This window comes from Gymnoscopelus microlampas, assembly GCF_963454915.1.
Source record: "Gymnoscopelus microlampas genome assembly, chromosome: 6".
NCBI lineage: Eukaryota > Metazoa > Chordata > Actinopteri > Myctophiformes > Myctophidae > Gymnoscopelus > Gymnoscopelus microlampas.
The window spans coordinates 2,618,061-2,639,218 of record NC_139943.1 but is presented as its reverse complement, the minus strand read 5'-3'; the positions used below and the strand labels follow the sequence as shown (position 1 = coordinate 2,639,218).

The following is a 21,158-nucleotide window of genomic DNA, read 5'->3' as shown; positions in this document are numbered from 1 at the left end:
AGAAGGGGTTCCACGGCCAAATACATATCAATTTGGGGGTCCTTGCATGAAAAAGTTTTAGAACCATCTGCTGTAATTGAACAAAATAGATTAACATTACTGTCAATCAGGTACAGTGTGGGGAGAGAGCGGGCCTGGCTGGGTGTTAATCTATGTATTGTATTATTATTATTATACAGTGTGGGGAGAGAGCGGGCCTGGCTGGATGTTAATCTATGTATTGTATTATTTCCCTAAAAGTGAGGTGATGAAGATATTCGAGAAAGAGATCAAAACCATGACGCTCTATGAATCACCACACATACTGCGGATGTTTGGAGTCTGTTTCGAGGGTGCCGATGGTGAGTCATTTTTATAATTGTGCTTTACTTGAGAAGCATTATTGAAACCACGTCATCTGGTTTCATTTTTCTACTTTGCACCTGTCTGCTATATCAGTGGTTCCCTGGGGGTCGGGACCCCCAGGGTCATGATTTTCAGGGGGTCCCCAGATGACAGTAAAGTGACAATTTAAAGATTTAAATTTAAATAAATAAAATTAATTAAATTAATCATCAATGCATCAACAAACTATAAAAACTGGTCAAACATTGGCCAAATTGTCAAATGATATAAGAAAGAGGCAAATGTTGTGAAAATAGCAGATCTACAAGCTCACAACGCCTCTCTTTGTTTGGCATTGTGAGCTTGTAGATCTGCTATTTTCATAATATTTATCTGTGGGAACCGAGTCAAACTAAATTTAATGCCTCAACTCCTACAATTCCAAGTGCTTATCAGGGTGGGGGGGGGGGGGGGTCCCCAGTTCAAATGTGATTATTTTTGGGGGTCGCAGCCTAAAAAGGTTTAGAACCACTGTCCTATAACATATGATATATCCTTTTCCCTGCCAGCAGGACTCATAGTGATGGAGTACTGTGCCAAGGGAAGTCTGAGAGAGGTTCTGAACAACAACTCCAAGTTCAAACTACCTTGGGCCAGGAAGGCTCGCATGTGTCTGGATGCTGCACAGGGCATCTACAGGTGAGTTCTCAGTGGAAAGTCTTTGGTTGAGAAAAACAAACCAATTAGATTCAGAATGAGTTCAATAAGTAAGAATCTGACTTGATGTTTTGACACATGGTACATTCCAGTGGTGTGTTCTAGGTCTTTTGAAGGGTATACGATGATTATTCCCTCCCACGCGCACGGCAAGCGCACATGCACGACGTCAGAATCAGAATCACAATCAGAATCAGAATCAGATTTATTGTCACATCACAGGTTTACAAGGTAAAAAAGTGGGTGCAGTCAAAATTTAAAATACACTTTCGCTACTCACCAAAACAAAGACGGTTTAATGGAGTTGAAAGACAACTCTACTAAGTGAGGACACTCTGAGCCCCCACCTCACGTCTAAAATACACTTTTTGGCCAAAATGTAAAATATTTCACTGGAAGTAAAACATTATTTAGTTACTCCGCTGCACCCTCTACAGATCCGGTCAACAGAATTCTTCCATTGACAAGTTCATTAAGTTGATTATTGACAAATTGATTTAAAAAAAAAAACACATTCCTAGTGTCCAGGCAGGGTTAAGCCACACCTTTTAAATCTCTTACAAGTTGATTCTGATAAATTACACACTGACTATAGTGACTACTATTGCTTCCTCTTAGATTACACCAGACAGAACAAAAATCCAAAGTCCATGGGAGCATCACCAGTGACAAGTTCATGGTAGATCAAGGCTACAGACTTAAGGTATGACAGAGTTAAATATTTCATATTAAGTTGATATGAAATTATTAATTTAGTTTTGATTCATTTTGTTCGCAACTCACTGCATGTATATGATCTTTCAAATGTCACAATTTTAATTGTATTCTTTCGGCTAACACACCAACACATTTTTCTGTATTTCCTAAGGTAATTATTATTTTGTATTATCATTCATTGGTTGGCTGTCTGTTTTGTCACTAGCTGGGTGGTTTGGAGCTGGCACAAACAGAGACGTCCTTGAGAAGGAGCCCTGAGGGCCCAAAGAAGAGCTCCCTGCGCTACCGATCACCTGAGCAGCTGAGCAGTGTCAACCATCCATACTGCAAGATATGTGAGATTTACAGGTCAGTCCTCTACAGTAATAAGAATAATAACATAGTATAACACATACAAACAAATAAAATGCCTAAATACAATAAAGTTGTAAAACAATGGATAACCAATTAACTCTAATTGGACCTATATAGCCAACTGAAATTAATGAATGAACCAAACCACACTGTATTTCTCTTTTCTTTTCCCAGTCTTGGAATGGTCCTGTGGGAAATCGCAACCCGTATGAAACCCCTTGCCGGTGTGTGTCCTGAAAACAGTGGTTAACACAGACTGTACCTTTCTTGCACACTTTCTTTACACATTGTATGAACTATTTCTCTCATAACAGATTGTACCACAGATCTCGACATTCATAAGAGAGTGTGTGAGGAGAAGCAAGTGCTAGAACGACTTCCTGCGGACTGTCCTAAAAAGCTGGGACAACTGATCGATGCCTGTCGTGGGTATGATCCTTTCCAAAGGCCAACAGCTGGAGGTAATTCTGTTTAGCTTCTTTTGGACACAGGTTGAGTGTTATCCCAGGGAAGACAGAGTAGAGTAGTGGGGCGGCAGTGGCTCTGGAGGTAGAGCGGACGTCTTGGAATCCGAAGGTTCCAGGTTCGACCCCTGGCTCCTCCTGGCTACGTGTCGAAGTGTCCTTGAGCAAGACACTGAACCCCTAACTGCGACACTGAACCCCTAACTGCTCCCAATGAGAAAGTTGGTGACTTGCATGGTTTCCTCTGCTATCAATATGTGAATGGGTGAATGTGAAATACATTGTAAATCGCTCTATAAATTCAGTCCATTTACCATTTAGAGTAGACTGGGCAAACAATTCCAATGGGATGAAGAGTCTACTCACTCTTCAGACCAGAAATGCAAGTGTCAAAATGCATTAAATTAAAGTTTATTTTATTGTTTCACATTAATAACACCGGTTTTATCTCTCTAACCGGTAACCAGAACACTCACCCCAAAACACACTCGCCCCCATTTCTTCCACGGACCGATCGCCCCCGGCGGTTATTGTATTTCTGTATTTGTTTTACTGAGATCACGTTTAGGAATAAGGTTAGGTTTAGGCATAGTTTTTCTGAGGTTTTGTTTAGGAATACCTGATGGTGACCGTTCCGAGGTCGCCCGATTTGACCCGGGGCGAGCGTGTTTTGGGGCGAGCGTTCTTGTGTCCCTCTAACCCTAACCTCATTGGTCACTGTTGCTGTACCCCTTTGGTCATTTCAACTCATGCCTTTTGGTTTCAGTCGTAAACATCCCACAAAATAAATGATATTTATCTCTATTCTACAGTGCTGGTGGACAAGCTGCGCCAGGTGGTGGAGCAGTTTGAGGAGGAGTAAGCCAACAGGTGGTGTTTATGCATGGATGTATATTGTACCATGTGTTACAGTTCAGGACCTAAAAGTCTTGTCACTGTTCAACCTCCAAAAAAAAATATGTTTATTGTTAGTATAAGTTTACAATTCCTGCCTTTTTGTACACGTGGGAGATAAAGCCTTTTCTCTCCATGGACACAGCCCATCAAAATAGATGTTTAGATGTGGCTGACCATCAATTTAATAATATGATTTTTATGGAGAACAATGAGCAGGGGTTGATTATGTTCAGGACATGATTATTGATTGATTGATTGATTGATTGATTGATTGAATACTTTATTAGTCAGAAATGTAAGAATTCTCAGGACAGTTTTGAAAGAAACCAGTGTTTCACATCCTTTATTGGATGGTGTCAGGGCATTCCATAGATATAGAAACCTAGATACCTCATTGGCCTCTGCAGTTCGTTGGAGCGACCTGTTTGGTATGGTGGCCGCCATATTTCCGGGGGGAACGGGCACTGGCCAATCACAGCGTGTTGACTACTGGCCAACCACAGCGCGTGTTTTCCAGGACTTGTCAGAATCTAGTTGTCCCGCCCCCACCTGCCCCCACCTGCCTCTGTGACGCACGCGGAAATTTCCAGCTAACCCCCAAAAGCGGAAGCGCGTCCGCCATACAGACGCTTCAGAGCCAGAGGAGGCGTCTACCTTTATATGTCTATGGGTATTCCACATTGTAACTTTGTGTGGTACCAGATCATATCATGGTCGCTCCCTCTAGTGTTGTGGCTGTGGGTGTGTCACTCACTTTGGAGAAGTAGTTAGACAGGTATGAGGGTATTGACTTTGACTGTCTTAAATACCAATCCCAGTGATATTTAGGTTTGGACTTTGACAGGGGCCAGTTTCGAATTGCAGCCACTTGTAGGTACTCTTTTAGGGCATTTTTGAAGGAGAGTAGGGTTTTACACTCCTTCACCACTTTTGGTAGGGCATTCCACATTTTAGTGGCATAGCAGGAGAACGAATTCAAACCTTTGTTAGAGCCAAATCTGGGTTGGACGTGATCAGTGGAGCTGCCTCTGCTCTGCCTCCCAAACTAGCAAAGTTTGTTGGAATGATGTGGGTCATGGGCTTAAGGATGAGAAGTAGTCGTATCAGTGTGTTTAGGAGGTACTGTATAACATGACTCTTCGCTGTATATCTGTTGTTGATATCATTATGTAAATGATCCTGGTTATTAAACAATGGTGCAATATGACCACGTGAGTTGTGAGTGCTCTCTAACAGCTTTACCAATATAAACAAAGAAGGAATGGCTTCAGTTCTGATGTACAATTCTGAACACAAAGACACGCACGCACAAAAGTAATACAAAGAGTAAAAGTGATACACATTTTATTACATTGGAAGAGGGATACTAAAATTAGCTTTAAATCTCAACTGTGGCAGTTTAAGCAGTTCAAGAATTATTATTAGTATGTAGGTACAGTAAGTACATGTGACACATTGAACCACTGTGTACATCAAAGCAGGTTCAGCTGCAATTGCTACAAATATGCTACACAGCAATTCTTAGTGCAAAGAATGATCCAAACTCCCCATTCTATTGACTACATTACTATTACAATTGCAATTTGGAACCACTAGAGGGCGGGGTGAACACAGCAGGGTAGAAGATGATGAGATTGAGAACATGATGATGATTGAAAATCTTTATTACGAATAATAACCCCTTGAGATGTAGCATTTCGAGGGGGTCCTAATGATACAATGTATATTATACACGTTTGTTTTAGAAAAAAATAAACATTAAAGGAGTAGTTCACCCCCCCAATCAATTACACACCCCATGAAGCCTTGAATTCATGGTGCTTTAAACAAAGCAAATCAACTGCAATAATTGTTCAATAAAAAGCATTTTAATCCAATCGGCGGCCATTTTCTCCGTATTTTCGTGTATGCTTTCAACTGACATGACCCTATCGGTTGGGGAGTGTATTGCACTCTGATACATTATAACTCTATGAGAAAATGATCACCGATCAGATAAAAATGCTTTACATGAGGGCATTTATTGGCATAAACCAACATTGTGTTGTTCCTGTTTAACCAGCAGGTGTCACCATCGCATTGAAGACCTAGCAAAAGTGTACCCTGGCCACACACACACACACGCACACGCACACGCACACGCACACACAGATACAGTCATATTATTCCTTCAATTCCTAATATGTATATGTGTGGAATAATTATGCCCCAAAATGGACATTTATTTGTAGAACACGTTTAAAAACAACTGTCATTGACCAAAGTGTTGTACGGACCAGTGGTTCTCAACCTTTTCAGGCTGTCGACCCCCCAAAATAATCATATTTGAACTGGGGACCAGATCTACAATCTACAATATTCTCCTCTTTCTTATATTATTTGACAATTTGGCCAATGTTTGACCAGTTAGTTTGTTTCGTTTTTATGCTTTATGATGAAGTTTTTCTTTTTAGGTATTTACAATTAAGGCATTTAGCAGACACTCTTAATCCAGAGCGATTTACAGTAAGTAAGCAAGGACAACACAAGATAATACATCAAATGCATAGAAACAGTGATCTAATAATAAACAAATACACAAACTAATACAACTAATCATTGTAATCTAATAGTAAACTAATGCATAAGTAAACCAAGAACCTATATCATCAGCCTGTACATTGAAACTATGTACACACTGTAGGATACCAGGTCAACAGTGACCTGGCATCCAAGAGGCCATTGAGATGTTCATGGGGTCAAAAACAAGGGTCATGTATCTGGACTATTAAGTGGAGGTTAATATGGAGGTCCCCAAATCCCCCCAAGCTGATTGGTTTAAACCAGGGGTCTTCAATAGGGGGTTAACCACTTGGCATCTCTAATCTTCCCTATTCACCAAAAATAGCAGATGTGAGCTTGTAGATTAGCTATTTTGGCTGAAGAGATGTAGTGATGTACTGATGTTCTCATGTCTTACTAAATAAAGTACATAAATCAATCAGGGGTAGAGTTGAATCTGCAACATAATTTTATCCAATATGTAGTGGGAGTCCTTGCTTCATGTTTGTCTCAGCTAAAGGGTCCATGGTCTGAATAACGCTGAAGACCCTAGCTGGTTGAAACACTTCTCCATATGGCGATCCCAGAACCCTCACACTCTTTGGTCAAAACACTTGATACGGAGATCCTCGGCCGTCAGCCAATGTGCTTCGCCATCTCGATGTATGTGTGTCTGTGTCCCTTCTATGGTCATATATGGAGATCCCTGAGCATCATAGTAGGCTACTGACATCATACCATACCACCAGGATCATGAAGAATCTCTCCCATTCAAAATCCCATAGACCTTTTTTTAATATCACGTAATATATGAACTGTGTTCCAAAAATAAAGAAATTATTCCATACCTCCAGTCCTGTCTGTCTGTCTGTCTGTCTGTCTGTCTGTCTGTCCAGAGCTAATCTTGCACTAGATTTATTTTGCTCACAGCCAGTAGGCTAACGTTAGTGCCCCACTGAATAGTTTTCACTAATGTTTTAACTATTTTCTTTTTAAAAAACACCTTTTTATAACTAGAGGTTCTACTATCCATCACACCTACCGATCCGACCGATATGCCCGTATACTGTATGGGCGTTACGGGGGCCATGTCAGAGTACCCGCTGTATCTGTCTACCTGTGTCCCTTTTATGCCCATATATGGAGATCCCTGATGTCATCAGTGTATGCCCATATATGGGCATAGGTTATTACTGATTCCCCAAAGGTGTGACGCATTTCCAAATGAGTGTCAACTCTCAGTAATAGCTCCTGGTACAGGTGCCCACATGTGGGCAACTCGATGGCGGGCACCGCACTCCCTCGAGTCCTTGTCGATAAATCGATAAGGTCCCATATATGCACATATATGACTGTATGGGTATACCGATCGGATCTGTGGCTCTGGACAATGCCTGGCGCATGGGTGTATCGGTCAGATCGGTGGTTCTGGACAATGCCTATCTGACCGACTCACAGCAGTAACCATAACGACCAGAGTTCTAAGTTAGTTTTACCCAAATTTACATGGATCCTTATATGATTTGTTTGAGTGTGATGTCATGATGACACGGTTTGTTTGGGTCTGATGTCATATGACGTTATGTTATGTCTGAGTCATGGATAGATGGAAGTCAATGGGGGCTTGGCTTGTCCAAATTTGGGCACGGATGACGTATATAAGTGATGACAGAAGTGCCGGCATCCAGTATGTCTAATGATCTGAGGAGATACGTTGAAGATGGCTGAATCAGGCTCTAGTGACTCCAGTGGTCAGTGTGCATCCCCATCCACACCAAGAGGCAGTGGCAGGGGCATGCTGATGGGACACAGACTGCCAGCTGCCCTGTCTCCTGGACGCCTCCCCACCATGCGCGCCAGAGACCTCACCTTGGGAGGGGCGAGGAAGGATACTTTTACCCCAAACCTTATCGGACGAAAGACCAAAGGAGACAAAGGAAGAGAACCAAAAGCTGAAGGCGGACCAAGGAGAGAGAGGAGGGATGGAGGAAGGGGGGGCAGGGGTCGACCAGAGCTTATCCAGTCCCACTCTATCTTTGAAGAGCGTCCTTTGGAGATGAAGGTGAAGAGGAGAGGTGCCCATGAAAGCGTGGGACCCTCACCCATCATCAAAATCAAGAGGGAGGCCGAGGAGGAAACAGAGCTCGTACGCAATCTGGAGCGAGTCAACATTTTAGATGATCCTTCTTTGAGGAGTGAAGAGAGAAACTGTCCTGTCCAGCTCCCCCTCGCTGTATCAGGGTGGGGATTCAAGGAGGAATACGCTGACACTCTTCTTAAAGTTGAGAAGGTCGAGGACGATGAAGGAGGGCCAGGACCTGTGATAAGAGTGAAACAGGAGCCGCCTGAAGATGGTGCCCTCCCGATTAAGAAGGAGCCGGCGGACAGTTGGTCCCAGCCCCCCTCTCTCCCTGAGCCTGACATTCTGCCTGACCTCCTGCACAGATGGAGTCTCAGCACAGGGGAGGAGCTGCTCTTCATGCAGCTTCCTGACTCCCTGCCTGGCCTGCCCCGAGCCAAAGAGTCCAGTCCGGTAAGGACAGAGTCTCAAGGAAAGCAAGCAGAGGAGAATAACTGCACCCTGCGTGACCTGAGGGAGGGTCTGGTGGGAAAGATGGTGGTGCGGAAGTCTGGCCGCGTTCAGCTCATTCTGGGAGACATCACGCTTGACGTGGCTTTGGGCACTCCATGTGCTTTTCTTCAGGACCTGGTGTCCATTGGTACGGACGGGGGAACAGGGGACATGACGGTGTTGGGACACATCAAACAGAAACTGGTTTGCTCGCCAGACTTTGAGGCTCTCCTGGAGAACAGAACATGATGATGTTCCAATGGATTCTATCACAGTAAAATGCCATAGAAACCCCAAGGTCCTAACCATCACAATTGTGGATTGTGCTTCTGCACAGAGAGAGAGAGAGAGAGAGAGAGTGGGGGGGAGGGAGATAGGGGGGAGGGAGAGAGATTCTCAGGGCACTTCGGGACTGAAAATCTGGTTTCATAAATGGGCGTGTCACATCTGTGATGCAATCCAAGACAAACAATGTGTCCCAAAATGGAACAATTCACACCTGTTAATACTGAAAGCCGAAAGCCACATGAAGTCATTTCTCACATGTCACGGGACAATCCGCTCACGTTAAATGTAAAAGGTTCATAAGACAAATTTAATGTAAGGGAGTTACTTTGCAGATTTTGATTATAAATTAGATTTTGATTATCCAAATTAGAGGCCAGCCGTCACTATGACTCAGACATAACTCCGTCACATAACCCATATATGGGCATATACCGATGACATCAGGGATCTCCATATATGGGCATAAAAGGGACAAGGAATGACGGATACAAAGATCTCCATATATGGGCATATCGGTCAGATCGGCGGTGCGACTGCAGGTGTGAGGGCCGCGTAGCAGGCCGAACCTCTAGCGTTTAAAAGGTAGCCGATCTACCAGCTCACGATTCATCGCATTGCAATAGCCGAATTATAAAATAGGGTGTTAATGATCGATTATATTAGTCCAATATCATGATATATTGATTCTGAAATGGGCATTCTGCATAATGAGTACTTTTACTTTTAGTTCTTGGACAGTATGCGGGACTTTTATTACTTGTAACAAAGTTATTTTTACACTCTGGTATTGCTGCTTTTACTTAGGTCCGAAATCTAAGCACTTTTCCCACAACTGCATTGGAGCAGTCAGTTATTAGACCCTCATCTTGTTTCAATTGACTCCCTGAGAGCAGTGTGGCGTCGGTGTTGATGTGTGACTGTGTGTGATGGTGATATTTATGAGCGCTAACAGGCACCAGAGTCCGTTCCCATCTGCCCAGCATCCAGGGTTAAGCTGGGGATGTCCAGAGGATCTCACCAGGGAATCTTGCACTGAACAGCGCTTACTAATGGCCATGACGCAACCCCTTCTGTCTGCTGAGCTGTGGTCAAACTCCACTGTTTTCACACAGGACGGCCTGTAAAGTCTGTGTGTCTCTGGAGTAAAACACTGATTTAATCTTTGCACGAATCGGGGAAGTTTCATGTCTTCTGTTTTGCCCTGTATTCTTTATGACAGCCCTGTTCAGTTAAAGGTGCAGTAAGTGATTTAAAAAAAAAAGAAGAGTTAAATACTGTAGCTCTATATCCCCATAGTAATCATTGCTATAGTGTCTAGAAGTGTTTGTTCAATAACTGTCCCTCCAGCTCTTTAATAAACAGAAAAGACATTTTCGGTCAGGAATTTGATCCAATCAGGGGAGGGAACTCTTTTATCTTAGTTATTAATTGTCTCCACCAGGCCGAAAGGCATGGCGAGAGAGTATGTTTTGCACCCTGTCCGTCCGTCCGTCCGTCCGTCCGTATAGCGCCACCGGCGCTATAACAGTGGATAGTACTCCTACAGATTTTATCCAAACGTCATGCAAATCGCTACACAGTATCTCTATAGTCATGTGATCAACACAAATCTGTCCGATTTCCCATATTCCATCCTCATTGGCTAAGGTTGGCTTCCAAAGTTTGCAGGATTTGTCCGTTTTGAACAAAATGCCTCAAATTATGCACGCAGCTTGCGATTTCCATGAAATTTCACACGCACCCCACAAAGCCGAGGAAGAAATGCCACCCTTTTCACATTGGACTGTTATAGTGCCACCAGGTCTAATTTAGCAAAACACATTTTTGGAACAAAATGCATCAAATCATGAATGCAGTGTCCGATTGCCGTGAAAGGCCTAAGAATAAATGGCACCCTTTTCACATTATAGTGCCACCAGGAGGCCACAATAACGTACCTGACCTGGCGGAGACCTGTGCTCCGAGGAGCACTTTTTCTAGTTTGTATTATTACTATTGTCATTGTTGTAGCAGAGTTCTTTGTGGACCTCACAAAATAGCATTTCGTTTCTTGTACCTGTATGAGTGGGGCGAAAAAACCTTCTTGATTCTTGAGAACTCATACAGGATACAGGATAAACAAGTGACATTGGAGGTGATAAAAAAATAAATGAGCAGACACAATTGGAACTGGAACACTATCAAATTGATGAATGGGTTCTTTCGATTGACTCTCGATTGGCTGGAATTTGCAACCCACCTGAACATGTATTTTCTGTTTATTAACGACTTCTCGTGCTATACTGACGGCTCACAAATAATACATTTTAGGAAGGAAGTCACAGGCCTCGTGCCAGGATTGGCCCCCAGGCCACACTTTGTCTGTCTGGTTTTATGTGTTTAAAGCCAATGCCACATCCTGCGTGTGGTGTCCTGGGATGATGTGATGCACGGCCGCAGGGAGCCGAGTGGCTGCAGACAGTAAGCTACAGCCAGGCCCGGATTGGCCGTCGGGAGGACCGGGACTATTTCCGGTGGCCTGCCCTCTAGTGGCCTGCCTGAAGAAAAAAAACTTTTTTTTTTTTTTTTTTTGCATAAAAAAAAAATATCAGGTCAGGCCAGCCATCCACAGCCAGCGCGGCGCTTAAGTGATGCAGCAAAAAAAAATCTCTCCTAAGCTCAGGCCAGGCCAACCACAGTCAATTTCAATTCAATGCAGTCAGTGTTGCTTGCAGCTCAGTGCAGCTGCGGGCCTCCCCCCTACCTTTAACCCCCAAAAAGGCCCCCCTTTTGTAAGGCCCCCAAAAAATAAGGCCCCCCCCAAAAAATCGGCGCGCGCGCACCTGTTATTCGCGCCCGCACGCTTCACGCGCGGGCACAGGGTGGCCTGGGTGGGCGTGTATCTCCCGGCCAGATTTGGAGTCCCACTCCGGCCCTGGCTACAGCACAGAGGTCACTGTCCTCGTTTAGGTTGACCTCACTTAACATGGGAAGGTTTGAGGATCCTGCGTAATGCTGCACGTCACTTCTTCATTTCAAGGAACCCTCACTTTGACATTTTGGCGTTACTCCACAACTCCCATTTCACTGGTATCTAGGTAAATAGATTCTATTTACCTAGATACCTACTGGAGGTCATGTTACTCTGCTTAATACCTTTAAACTGAGAACTGTAGGCAGAGCTGTCTATATTATTCAGAATATTCACCTTTGATACCTGTGTGATGGCTGACTCAGCAGCCACACATTGAGACAGCCTATATTGTATGGTGATTTCCTTTTGGTTTATTTAGTTATTTAATGTTTATTTTCAGTTGAAACCAGTTGAAACTAGAAAATGTGCCCCTCGGAGCACAGGTCTCCGCCAGGCGAGGTGGTGAAAGGAAGTACTGTTCCTGATTAATTCTGTCTTACCTATTTATTACATATTGTGATGTCACGTGAAGCTTGACCAATGTTAGGTGTTCACAGACGGACGGACACACGGACGGACAAAGTGAAAACATACTCTCCACCATGCCTTCGGCCTGGCGGAGACAATAACATAGTTTATTGTTTTGTCGTTGTATCTGTGAGTTATTCATTTGCATTTCAGTTGACTGAGTTTTCTTTGAGTTACCAGTTCTGTGGGAAGCTACTGACAGAAATGGAGATGATGGGCTGGCCAAAGGAATGGGGATCAGCTGCTCCAGATCTGCTGCTAATGTGGACAATTGGACTGCACCACAGTCTCTCTGCACCATGGGAGGGGCAGGGATTAGGCTTCTCATTATTAGAGGGTGTTTAAATGGTAGTCTTTGTCTTTTGCCCCTTTGTGTTAACAGTGGTCTGACCCGTCCCTATATAGGTCCACCTCATGTGTCATTTGAAGTTCAGTTGAGTTGTTCAGTTCAGTTTGTGTTTAGTTATTTAAGTTGATTTGATTTATTATGGGCACACTTATTTTTGTTATTCCTTAAATCATTTATTTGAACCAAAGAAAGAAGAAAATAACTATTTTAAAACCAACAACCAAGTTTCCCTATGTCTCCTTCCGGCCAACTCGGTCCCTGACAGATATCAGTTTTTTTTTTAAATCTTTGGTACCCCACATTTACACTGTAAAATCCTCCAAATCCTAATTTAACTCTGAGAGTGTACAAATGGCCATTTTTACAATAAATGTAAACATATAATAAAATAAAATTACCCTTTGTCTCCTTTCCACCACTGCTTTTAGGTGACCTGCTCCCAGTGGAACTCAATCTACATTCTACTGCATCCACTGGCTCTGTCATCACCACACACACACACACACACACACACACACACACACACACACACACACACACACACACACACACACACACACACACACACACCCACCCATCAAAGCGGCCTTTTAAGATTAAACCTTTTCACTCTTTGAAAAAAAGTATATCAATAACACCTATATCCACATACTGTATAACCTACTTTTACAGTAACAAAGGAGAAGTACTCATTCTACAGAACATTTCAGATATTCTTTTTTCCTTTTCAAACTTTTCAAAGTGTGTCAAAGTCTTCAAACATAACAGATCTACACATACACTGGACCTGAGTTGGCTCTGCACTTGGACCGCTTTTTCCATCTACACCAACTCTCTTTGCCACTCTCTACTGTAACAAGCTCACACTATGTGCTATTGTCGAATAGCCAAAATAGGACTTAAGTAGTTAAAGCATGTTTTGTATTAACAATCTAAATCTGCAAAGTAACTAGTAACTACTGTAAACCTATCAAATAAATGTGATGGAGTAAAAAGTACAATATTTCCCTCTGAGCTATAATGCATTATTAAGTATAAACAACCTCAGACAGTACAGTTCTTGAGTAAATGTACTTAATTACGTTCCCCCGAGACGACACTTCACAGTAGTCCTGACAGACCTGGACTATGTGGACGACATCAGCCTGCTCTCGATCCATGTAGAACAAGCACAGGAGCTCCTGAACACAGTGGAGTCAGAGTGTGCCAAGGTTGGTCTTCGGCTAAATGCCAAGAAAACCGATAACATCCTATCGGAACATCCACCTCTAACAACAACAGGAGGAACAGCTCTGAAGGAAGTCGAGGACTCAAATACTTGGACTTATGGTTCAACTTAACCGAGCAAGATCTGAAAGTGTGTGTCTGCGCATAAAATGCAGCCTCTGCTGACCTTTCTTATAGATGGCATCAGTGTTGGAATTCCATATCAGCTTGGAATCAATTGTTGCACCCAAATACTTCCTCAACAGTCGCCACCCCATCCCCATCAATAACTATTTGCTGGTGTGCATCATGAGCACTAGTCCTAAAATCAAATATAACCTCCTTAGTTTTCTTAATATTCAATTGAAGGAAGTTACTCTTGCACCAACCAGCAAACCCATCCACTGTTCTTCGGTAGCCTATCTCATCGTTCTCAAGATGTATGGAGAACCGGGATGACTGGAGGCGACGATGGAGGGCTCGTCTGAGGACGACCCGGAGAGAGACCACTGCCACTACAACTCATTAGAAGCAGGCATGTCCGCTTCCAGCAGCTGTATGTCATTGGAAGCAGTTCAACGTTTCATTCCAAGAAGTTCAGCTTTCCAGGAACCATACGCATAGTTTCTAGGAAACCATAATGTATGGATGTGGTGACGTGAGCCCACTCAAACATTATACAGTATGCTGCCGGTTGGGGAATTTAGAATAACAATATACATGTCCATGTGGGTACATGAAAAAAGCATGCTCAGCAGACCTCCCTTCCGTAAACAAGATAAACATATGCTACCAGCTCTAACGATATCCGTGCGGAGGTTGTTAATATCCTCAGGGGACTCATATTTTAAGTAAGATGATGTAAGTGATTTTTGTTAGAATAAGTGTTAAATCGCTCTATATTATGACTGATAGTAGTATAGAGTGTTTGTTCACGAACAGGGGTCTCTTCAGAAAATGCATTTTCAGGTCAGGATACCAATTTGATCCAATCAGGAGAGAGAATCCATACAGGATACAGGATAAACAAGTGAAATTGGAAGTGATGACACAAATACATGAGCAGACAAAATTGGAACTGATATTGGCGACCCACCTGAAAGTGTTTTACTTATAAAGAGCTGGAGAGACACTCTATACAGCAATGATTACTATCACAATATAGAGCTTTAACTTAAAAATAATAATATATATATTTTTTTTTTAACCATAAAATATCACTTACACCACCTTTAAGGATTTTTCTGTTGAGGCTGATGTTTGTGATAATTGGTAGATTATGATAGACTATGATAGACTATGACTATGATAGACTATGACTATGATAGACTTGTGCTTCATTCTACATGTAGCCAGTATAGTGCAGAAGGCACTGACACAATGATTGATGCTGATTTCTACACATTTCCCTGTTAATCTCCCTGCTGTCTGATATATTGTATTATATTTATCACACAAGCTTTGTTTGTTTATGCCACATACTGTACCGTGAGCAGGAATGAAAAGGGATAATGGTGAATAGGTTGACATGTTATTGTGAGGATGATTCAAAGAGAACAATAGAACAGGAAGACCGAGCGAGGGGGAGATGGAAGCACTAAATCAGCCACTTCCAGCCATCATAAGACCAACAGGCAGTGGCATTTCCTCTATTAATGGGCTGAATGGGCTCTCTGCTAATCACAACAAACAAGCACCATGTTGAGTCTGCCAAGCTGGCTGCTTTCCTTGTGTCTGAGGCTCATACGATGCCGTAGAAATCACACAAATATAACCGTTACTCTAACCGCAGGACAATGAGGACATCAGTGCCATTGTTAGAATTCGGAAGTTATAAACATTTGCTTGCCTTTTTTTAGGCTGTTTAGTTTATAAAAAGCCAGAAAATTGTATGCCTACAAAGGCGACATGTGCGTAGGAGAAGACCAAACGAGGGCAACGCACTGAAAAAGAAAACAATCCCGCACACTGTCTTCAAATGCAATTACATTTTTTTAATGGGAAACAACGTTCCGGTCTGTTAGACAGGTTATCATATGATGAAGGTCTAACAGACCAAAACGCTGTTTACCGTTACGACTTTTTAATTGCATTTGAAGACAGTGTGCGGGAGTTTTTTCTTCTTCAGGCTGTCTGGTTTAAAGTGGCCAATCGATGATGACAGTGTTCTGTGTTTGGGTGGAGGGTCAGGCGTAGGTGTTGAGTGGAGGGCAGCAACATTATCCAGATAGTAGTAGGCTAATACAGGACAGGAAAAACACTGTGGGGGATGTTTACGTAGGAAGCAGCAAGTGAGTGCTTGTTCCACCACTGTTGCACACACATTCTTTTTCCATCCCAAACGCAAAGCCTTCACCATCCGCTGCAACCATGCATCTGACAGAGGTGTGTGTGTGTGTGTGTGTGTGTGTGTGTGTGTGTGTGTGTGTGTGTGTGTGTGTGTGTGTGCGCGTGTGTGTGCGTGCGTGCGTGCGTGCGTGCGTGTGTGGAGCTCCTCTACAGTAAAGATATTTAAGGTTAATAATCAACCGGCTCTCAGGACTGCTGCATATTTCAGGGGTCCTTCAACTGTCCGGCGCTCCACTTTGAGAGATTGTGACCTCCGCCACCAGTTGATAGCCAATGCGTGTGCGTGTGTGTGCGTGTGTGTGTGTGTGTGTGTGTGTGTGTGTGTGTGTGTGTGTGTGTGTGTGTGTGAAGCGTTGGGGACTTCCTCAGGAAAAAGGCCTGTGGTTATCTGGCTTCACTAACCTAACAACCACAATCCCACTAATCAGTCACACCAAGGTGCTTATCAACTCGTTAAGATAAGAGCCCAGGTTTTCACAACCTTGCCATGAGTGAGTACATTTGGCACGGCCATTCAAGTAAACGGGGCAGTGCAGTGGTTGGAGTATTATGTTCGAGCGCAAACATGGACAATTCTACTGCCAGCAGATTTCACAGACAAAGAGCAAACTATAATATTAGACAAACATAAACTATTCAAAGGATTTGAAGACTAAAAACAACACAGTTGGATAAAAGGACGGCTGGCAAAAGTACTCACTGACAGTGAGAATGCATAAGTTCTCTAGTCTAGACTATAATGACCTTAGCACCAATCAACTTAACCACAGTCAACCTGGCATCCCTAGAAATGTAAAAACTAAATAACAGTACAACATGATTGGCATGTCTAATGCTAGACAGAGCGGTCGCTAGGTGGGTAATTTGAGACATCCATCAAAGCCAGAGCTGCTTGTCAAGTGCACCCCTCAATCCCTTCACGTTTTCTCCCAGAGGATGAGTGTGTGCATGCAGGGCGGGGGCGCACACACTCACGCACGCACGCACACACGCACAGAGTGGAGGATGTTGTCAATCATGCCCACACAAACTACTGACATGATTTTTTAACCGTTTCTTCAATGCGAGAGATGTAGAGTACGTAATATACCAACATATTCTCACTCCCAAATGGTATGGTATACATATACTGTATATTCTTTACAGTGAGGTCACAATAAAAGTCACAATAACCAGATTTACATACATCATTTATATTTACAGATATAGTCAACATCAAAGAGTGCCTTTGTATGTACAGTGCTTAGAATGTGTATATACTTGTAAACTTATAAAAATAAGCATAAACAACTTTAACTTTCACAATACATTTCACTATAATTCATTCATTTGTTGTGTCATTTTCTTTGTTTTTCTTTTCCATTTACAGTTGCGTGTTGCTGCATAGAACATACTCTATCTTCAATGTTTTTCAGTGTTGCAGATTAAACTTTTTCATAGATTTTATAGATAGCTTCAAAGACGTTTGACAGCACAGTGTTGTGTAAATTAATGGTTTATCTTCGCCCAAAATAGCTTATCTACAAGCTCACAACGCCCCCCTGTAGTAGTAAGTAACTGAGAGCCCCCACGGGGATACTCTAACATTCATGTCCAGCGAGCTGTTGGCTTCTGGAGTCCAAATGAAGTCAAAACACACACCCTCAACGGAGCAGACCTCAGGAAGCGCTTTGCTGCAGTGTGTGTGGAATGTGAGGGCTTTTCCCCCCAGCATTGTTTCTGTGTGTGTGTGTGTGTGTGTGCGCGTGTGTGTGTGTGTGTGTGTGTGTGTGTGTGTGTGTGTGTGTGTGTGTGTGTGTGTGTGTGTGTGTGTGTGTGTGTGTGTGTGTGTGTGTGTGTGTGTGTGTGTGTGTGTGTGTGTGTGTGTGTGTGGGGGGTAACTTGTATTACTATTCTTGTGACGAAACGTCCCCATAGTATAATTGGAGAAAGAGACATTGTGAGGAACAGTTTCAGGTTGAGGTTAGGCAAGCTCACAACGATGTGTTGTGAGCTTGTAAATGGTCTATTTTTGGTGCGTGTCACCAGCACACAACTAAGTACAAATATAACTCAGGCTTTAGGCTTGGGGTTAGAAATGGCAAAAAAATGCTGTCCTAAAATGTACACACAAGTATAGTAATACAAATTATAGTAATGCAATTGTCGCTATACAATATGTCGCTGTCGGGCAGAAACCTTGTATCTCTATTATTTCAACTATTCACTTTTCTTTTTTTTTATAATGCCCTACTCCGTCGTTCAAGAGTGTCTCAAAAAATGTGTCACGATGCGACACATTGTGATCTTGTATATCTGCTACTTTTACAACTTTCAAAAATGTGGAAAGTAGCAAACATACACACACACACACACACACACACACACACACACACACACACACACACACACACACACTTCCCATGCTTGCTGATTTATGGGAATTTAGCAAATCTTTCAAATTGTGGTTTGGAGTTTAGAGAATGATTTCAGCAATAGGAACTCCCAAATTAAATCCATTTGGCTACATCCCTGGTTTTGGCTATTAATCACTAATCATCAGCTTTTTTCAGTCTGCACCAAAATCTCTTTGCCAAATATTGCCGATCTACAAGCTCACAATGAGTCGCGTAATTAAATTATCAGTGGATGTAATGCTCATCAGCAGCAACTGCTTTTACAAAAGTAACATTTAGACAACATAGTGGCATTCTAGTCAAAATAGTTAATATACGCAAACAACATATATGTTTCTGTGGCACCACAGTATATACTGTATGATGAACCACATTATAAGTCCTCATAAAACATTTGCAGTGTTCACAAATACTGTCACCAATCTACCTCAGGTATGTGTGTGTGTGTGTGTGTGTGTGTGTGTGTGTGTGTGTGTGTGTGTGTGTGTGTGTGTGTGTGTGTGTGTGTGTGTGTGTGTGTGTGTGTGTGTGTGTGTGTGTGTGCGTGTGTGCGTGCGCGCGTGTGCATGTGTGCGCGTGTGTGTGCGCACGCGCACATCTGAGTCCCTTTCAGTAGTGTCCATTATCAAAGCACCACGGTGCCTTCAGATCCTCCTCAGATATACAGTATATTCCCATTTCAAATCAACAGTTTTGCTCATTCCGCCTGTATGGACGGAATGGAGGACTTGGGAGAGTGATTGTCCAGCTCTCTCCAGGTGCCCGAGGAGCACGTGGGGCTAGTCCGGTTGGTGGTCATTCTGGTCAACAGCGTGGTCCTCCTGAGGCTGCTGTCCGAGTCCTCCTTCTTGAAGTCCTGTTTCCAGCAACAGTGGAAGCAGTGGGTGAAGTCCTGGAGGAGGTGACCGCTGAAGATCATGTAGATCCAGGGGTTGCAGCAGCTGTTGAGGCTGGCCAGCAGCGCAGACAGAGTCACCGCCGTGTTCTCTGACTCTGAGAGGAAAGAGGAAACCTGATCAATTACATTCAACATCTGCGGGTAGAATCTATTAACCACATGAACCCTATCACCCTTGAATTCACAGATTATTTTTTTGTTTTTGTCGTTTGATGACCAGCGGACCGGTAGGCAGCGGTTCCGGTAGGAGACACAAAGGAGACTCTTTGTGTTCATGAATGAATTCAAGTCTCCATGGGGTGACTAATCGATAGACAACAAGTCATTTCGGGGGTCGACTATCCCTTCAAGGAGTCCACAGAGTTACTTTCTTTACATGATTAACCACTTGAACCCTAGCATCTGTATTCTGCGCTGCAACACATTAAAATTACTTTTTTATTTATTACCCTCCAGTTATTGCAAATAGCCACTTGAACCCCAGCATCCATGTTCTCGGGGGAAACATTAGCCATAAATAGGTGATCTTTTTGGTGAAGAGATTTGGTGTAGAGGGGGGTAAAAAAAAAGCAATCCAAGTACAGGGCCAACTCAGGTAGAGTTTTACTAAGTCTACTCACCATCCCACTGGAAGTTGTCATCCCACACCGACCACATCTGCACGATAAAGAACGGCGCCCAGCACACGATGTACGCCAGGACGATCACGAAGGTCATCTTGACCGTCCTCAGCTTGGCTCTGGATATGGTGGTGACGCTGCTGACCGAAGTCTTCCCGATCAGTCCCTTCTTGGTGGCGGCGGCTCCTCCTCCCGCCCCCGCGGGCGTTTTCCTGGTCTTGTACTTGATGTTCTTCCAGATGCTGTGGCAGATGAAGCCGTAGCACAGCATCAGGACGGCCACGGGGACGAGGAAGATGCCCACGGTGATCCAGGTGATGTAGGCCTTCACCCCCCACGGCCCCACGAAGTGGCCCCAGCAGTCGTAGACCTCGGAGCCGTGCTTGACCTCGCTGAGGGAGAAGATGAAGTACTGGGGCGTGCTGAGCGCCAGGCTGCACAGCCAGGTGGAGATGATCATGATGTAGGAGCGCCTGGTGGACTGCTGCAGGGTCTTCAGAGGGTGGCAGATGGCGATGTAGCGGTCCAGCGTCATCATCACCATTATGTAGGTGGAGGCGAACATCCCCGTCACCTGCAGGGGGGTGGAGGACAGGGTTGTTGTTTTTTACTTACTGGTACTTAAAGGAGCACCTCAGCCATTTACACGTTTTTTTGTGTAAGAAAATAATCAATCAGCTTAGCCAAAATATAAAATAAGGTTTTATTGGTTAAAGGTAGGGTAAGACAAGTGATATATATATATATATATATATATATATATATATATATATATATATATATATATATATATATATATATATATATATATATATATATATATATATATATATATATATATATATATATATATATATATATATAAATATATATATTTTAATATTCTGATAGTAATCATTGCTACATAGCGTTTGTTCGGTCACAGGGGTCTCTCCAGCTCCTTAGTAAACACAATATAGTACATTTTCAGGTAGGTGACAAGTAAGCCAATCAGGAGAGAGTACTGAAAATGCATTTTCTGTTTAATAAAGAGCTGGAGAGACAC

General features: G+C 43.1%; 3 protein-coding genes across 5 annotated transcripts in view; 2 read left to right on the top strand and 1 right to left on the bottom strand.

Annotated features, from left to right (window-relative positions):
• Nucleotides 1-4,654, top strand: part of LOC311047742 (mixed lineage kinase domain-like protein) — an 80,850-nt gene extending 76,196 nt beyond the window's left edge. For 2 of the 3 annotated variants that reach the window (XM_084060573.1, XM_084060572.1), the window contains 7 exons: nucleotides 241-341; nucleotides 894-1,023; nucleotides 1,660-1,744; nucleotides 1,964-2,106; nucleotides 2,287-2,336; nucleotides 2,427-2,573; nucleotides 3,389-4,654. In XM_084060573.1, the coding sequence (XP_083916699.1) occupies nucleotides 241-341; nucleotides 894-1,023; nucleotides 1,660-1,744; nucleotides 1,964-2,106; nucleotides 2,287-2,336; nucleotides 2,427-2,573; nucleotides 3,389-3,438 (706 nt within the window). In that variant the 3' untranslated portion in view covers nucleotides 3,439-4,654. The remainder of the gene's footprint in view (nucleotides 1-240; nucleotides 342-893; nucleotides 1,024-1,659; nucleotides 1,745-1,963; nucleotides 2,107-2,286; nucleotides 2,337-2,426; nucleotides 2,574-3,388) is intronic. The other variant, XM_084060574.1, reaches the window with a different exon arrangement.
• Nucleotides 4,655-7,734: 3,080 nt separating this feature from the next.
• Nucleotides 7,735-8,835, top strand: LOC311047943 (DNA-directed RNA polymerase III subunit RPC4-like; the record flags this gene model as incomplete). Its single annotated transcript, XM_084060893.1, has 1 exon — nucleotides 7,735-8,835. The coding sequence occupies one exon, from the start codon at nucleotides 7,735-7,737 to the stop codon at nucleotides 8,833-8,835; it is 1,101 nt and encodes a 366-aa protein (XP_083917019.1).
• An 8,537-nt stretch (nucleotides 8,836-17,372) lies between these two features.
• LOC311047743 (arg8-vasotocin receptor-like) overlaps nucleotides 17,373-21,158 on the bottom strand; it is a 5,920-nt gene continuing 2,134 nt past the window's right edge. Inside the window, exons 2-3 of the mRNA XM_084060575.1 lie at nucleotides 20,114-20,687; nucleotides 17,373-19,588 (exon numbers count right to left, since the gene is read on the bottom strand). Coding sequence (XP_083916701.1) covers nucleotides 19,293-19,588; nucleotides 20,114-20,687 — 870 coding nt within the window. The 3' untranslated portion in view covers nucleotides 17,373-19,292. The remainder of the gene's footprint in view (nucleotides 19,589-20,113; nucleotides 20,688-21,158) is intronic.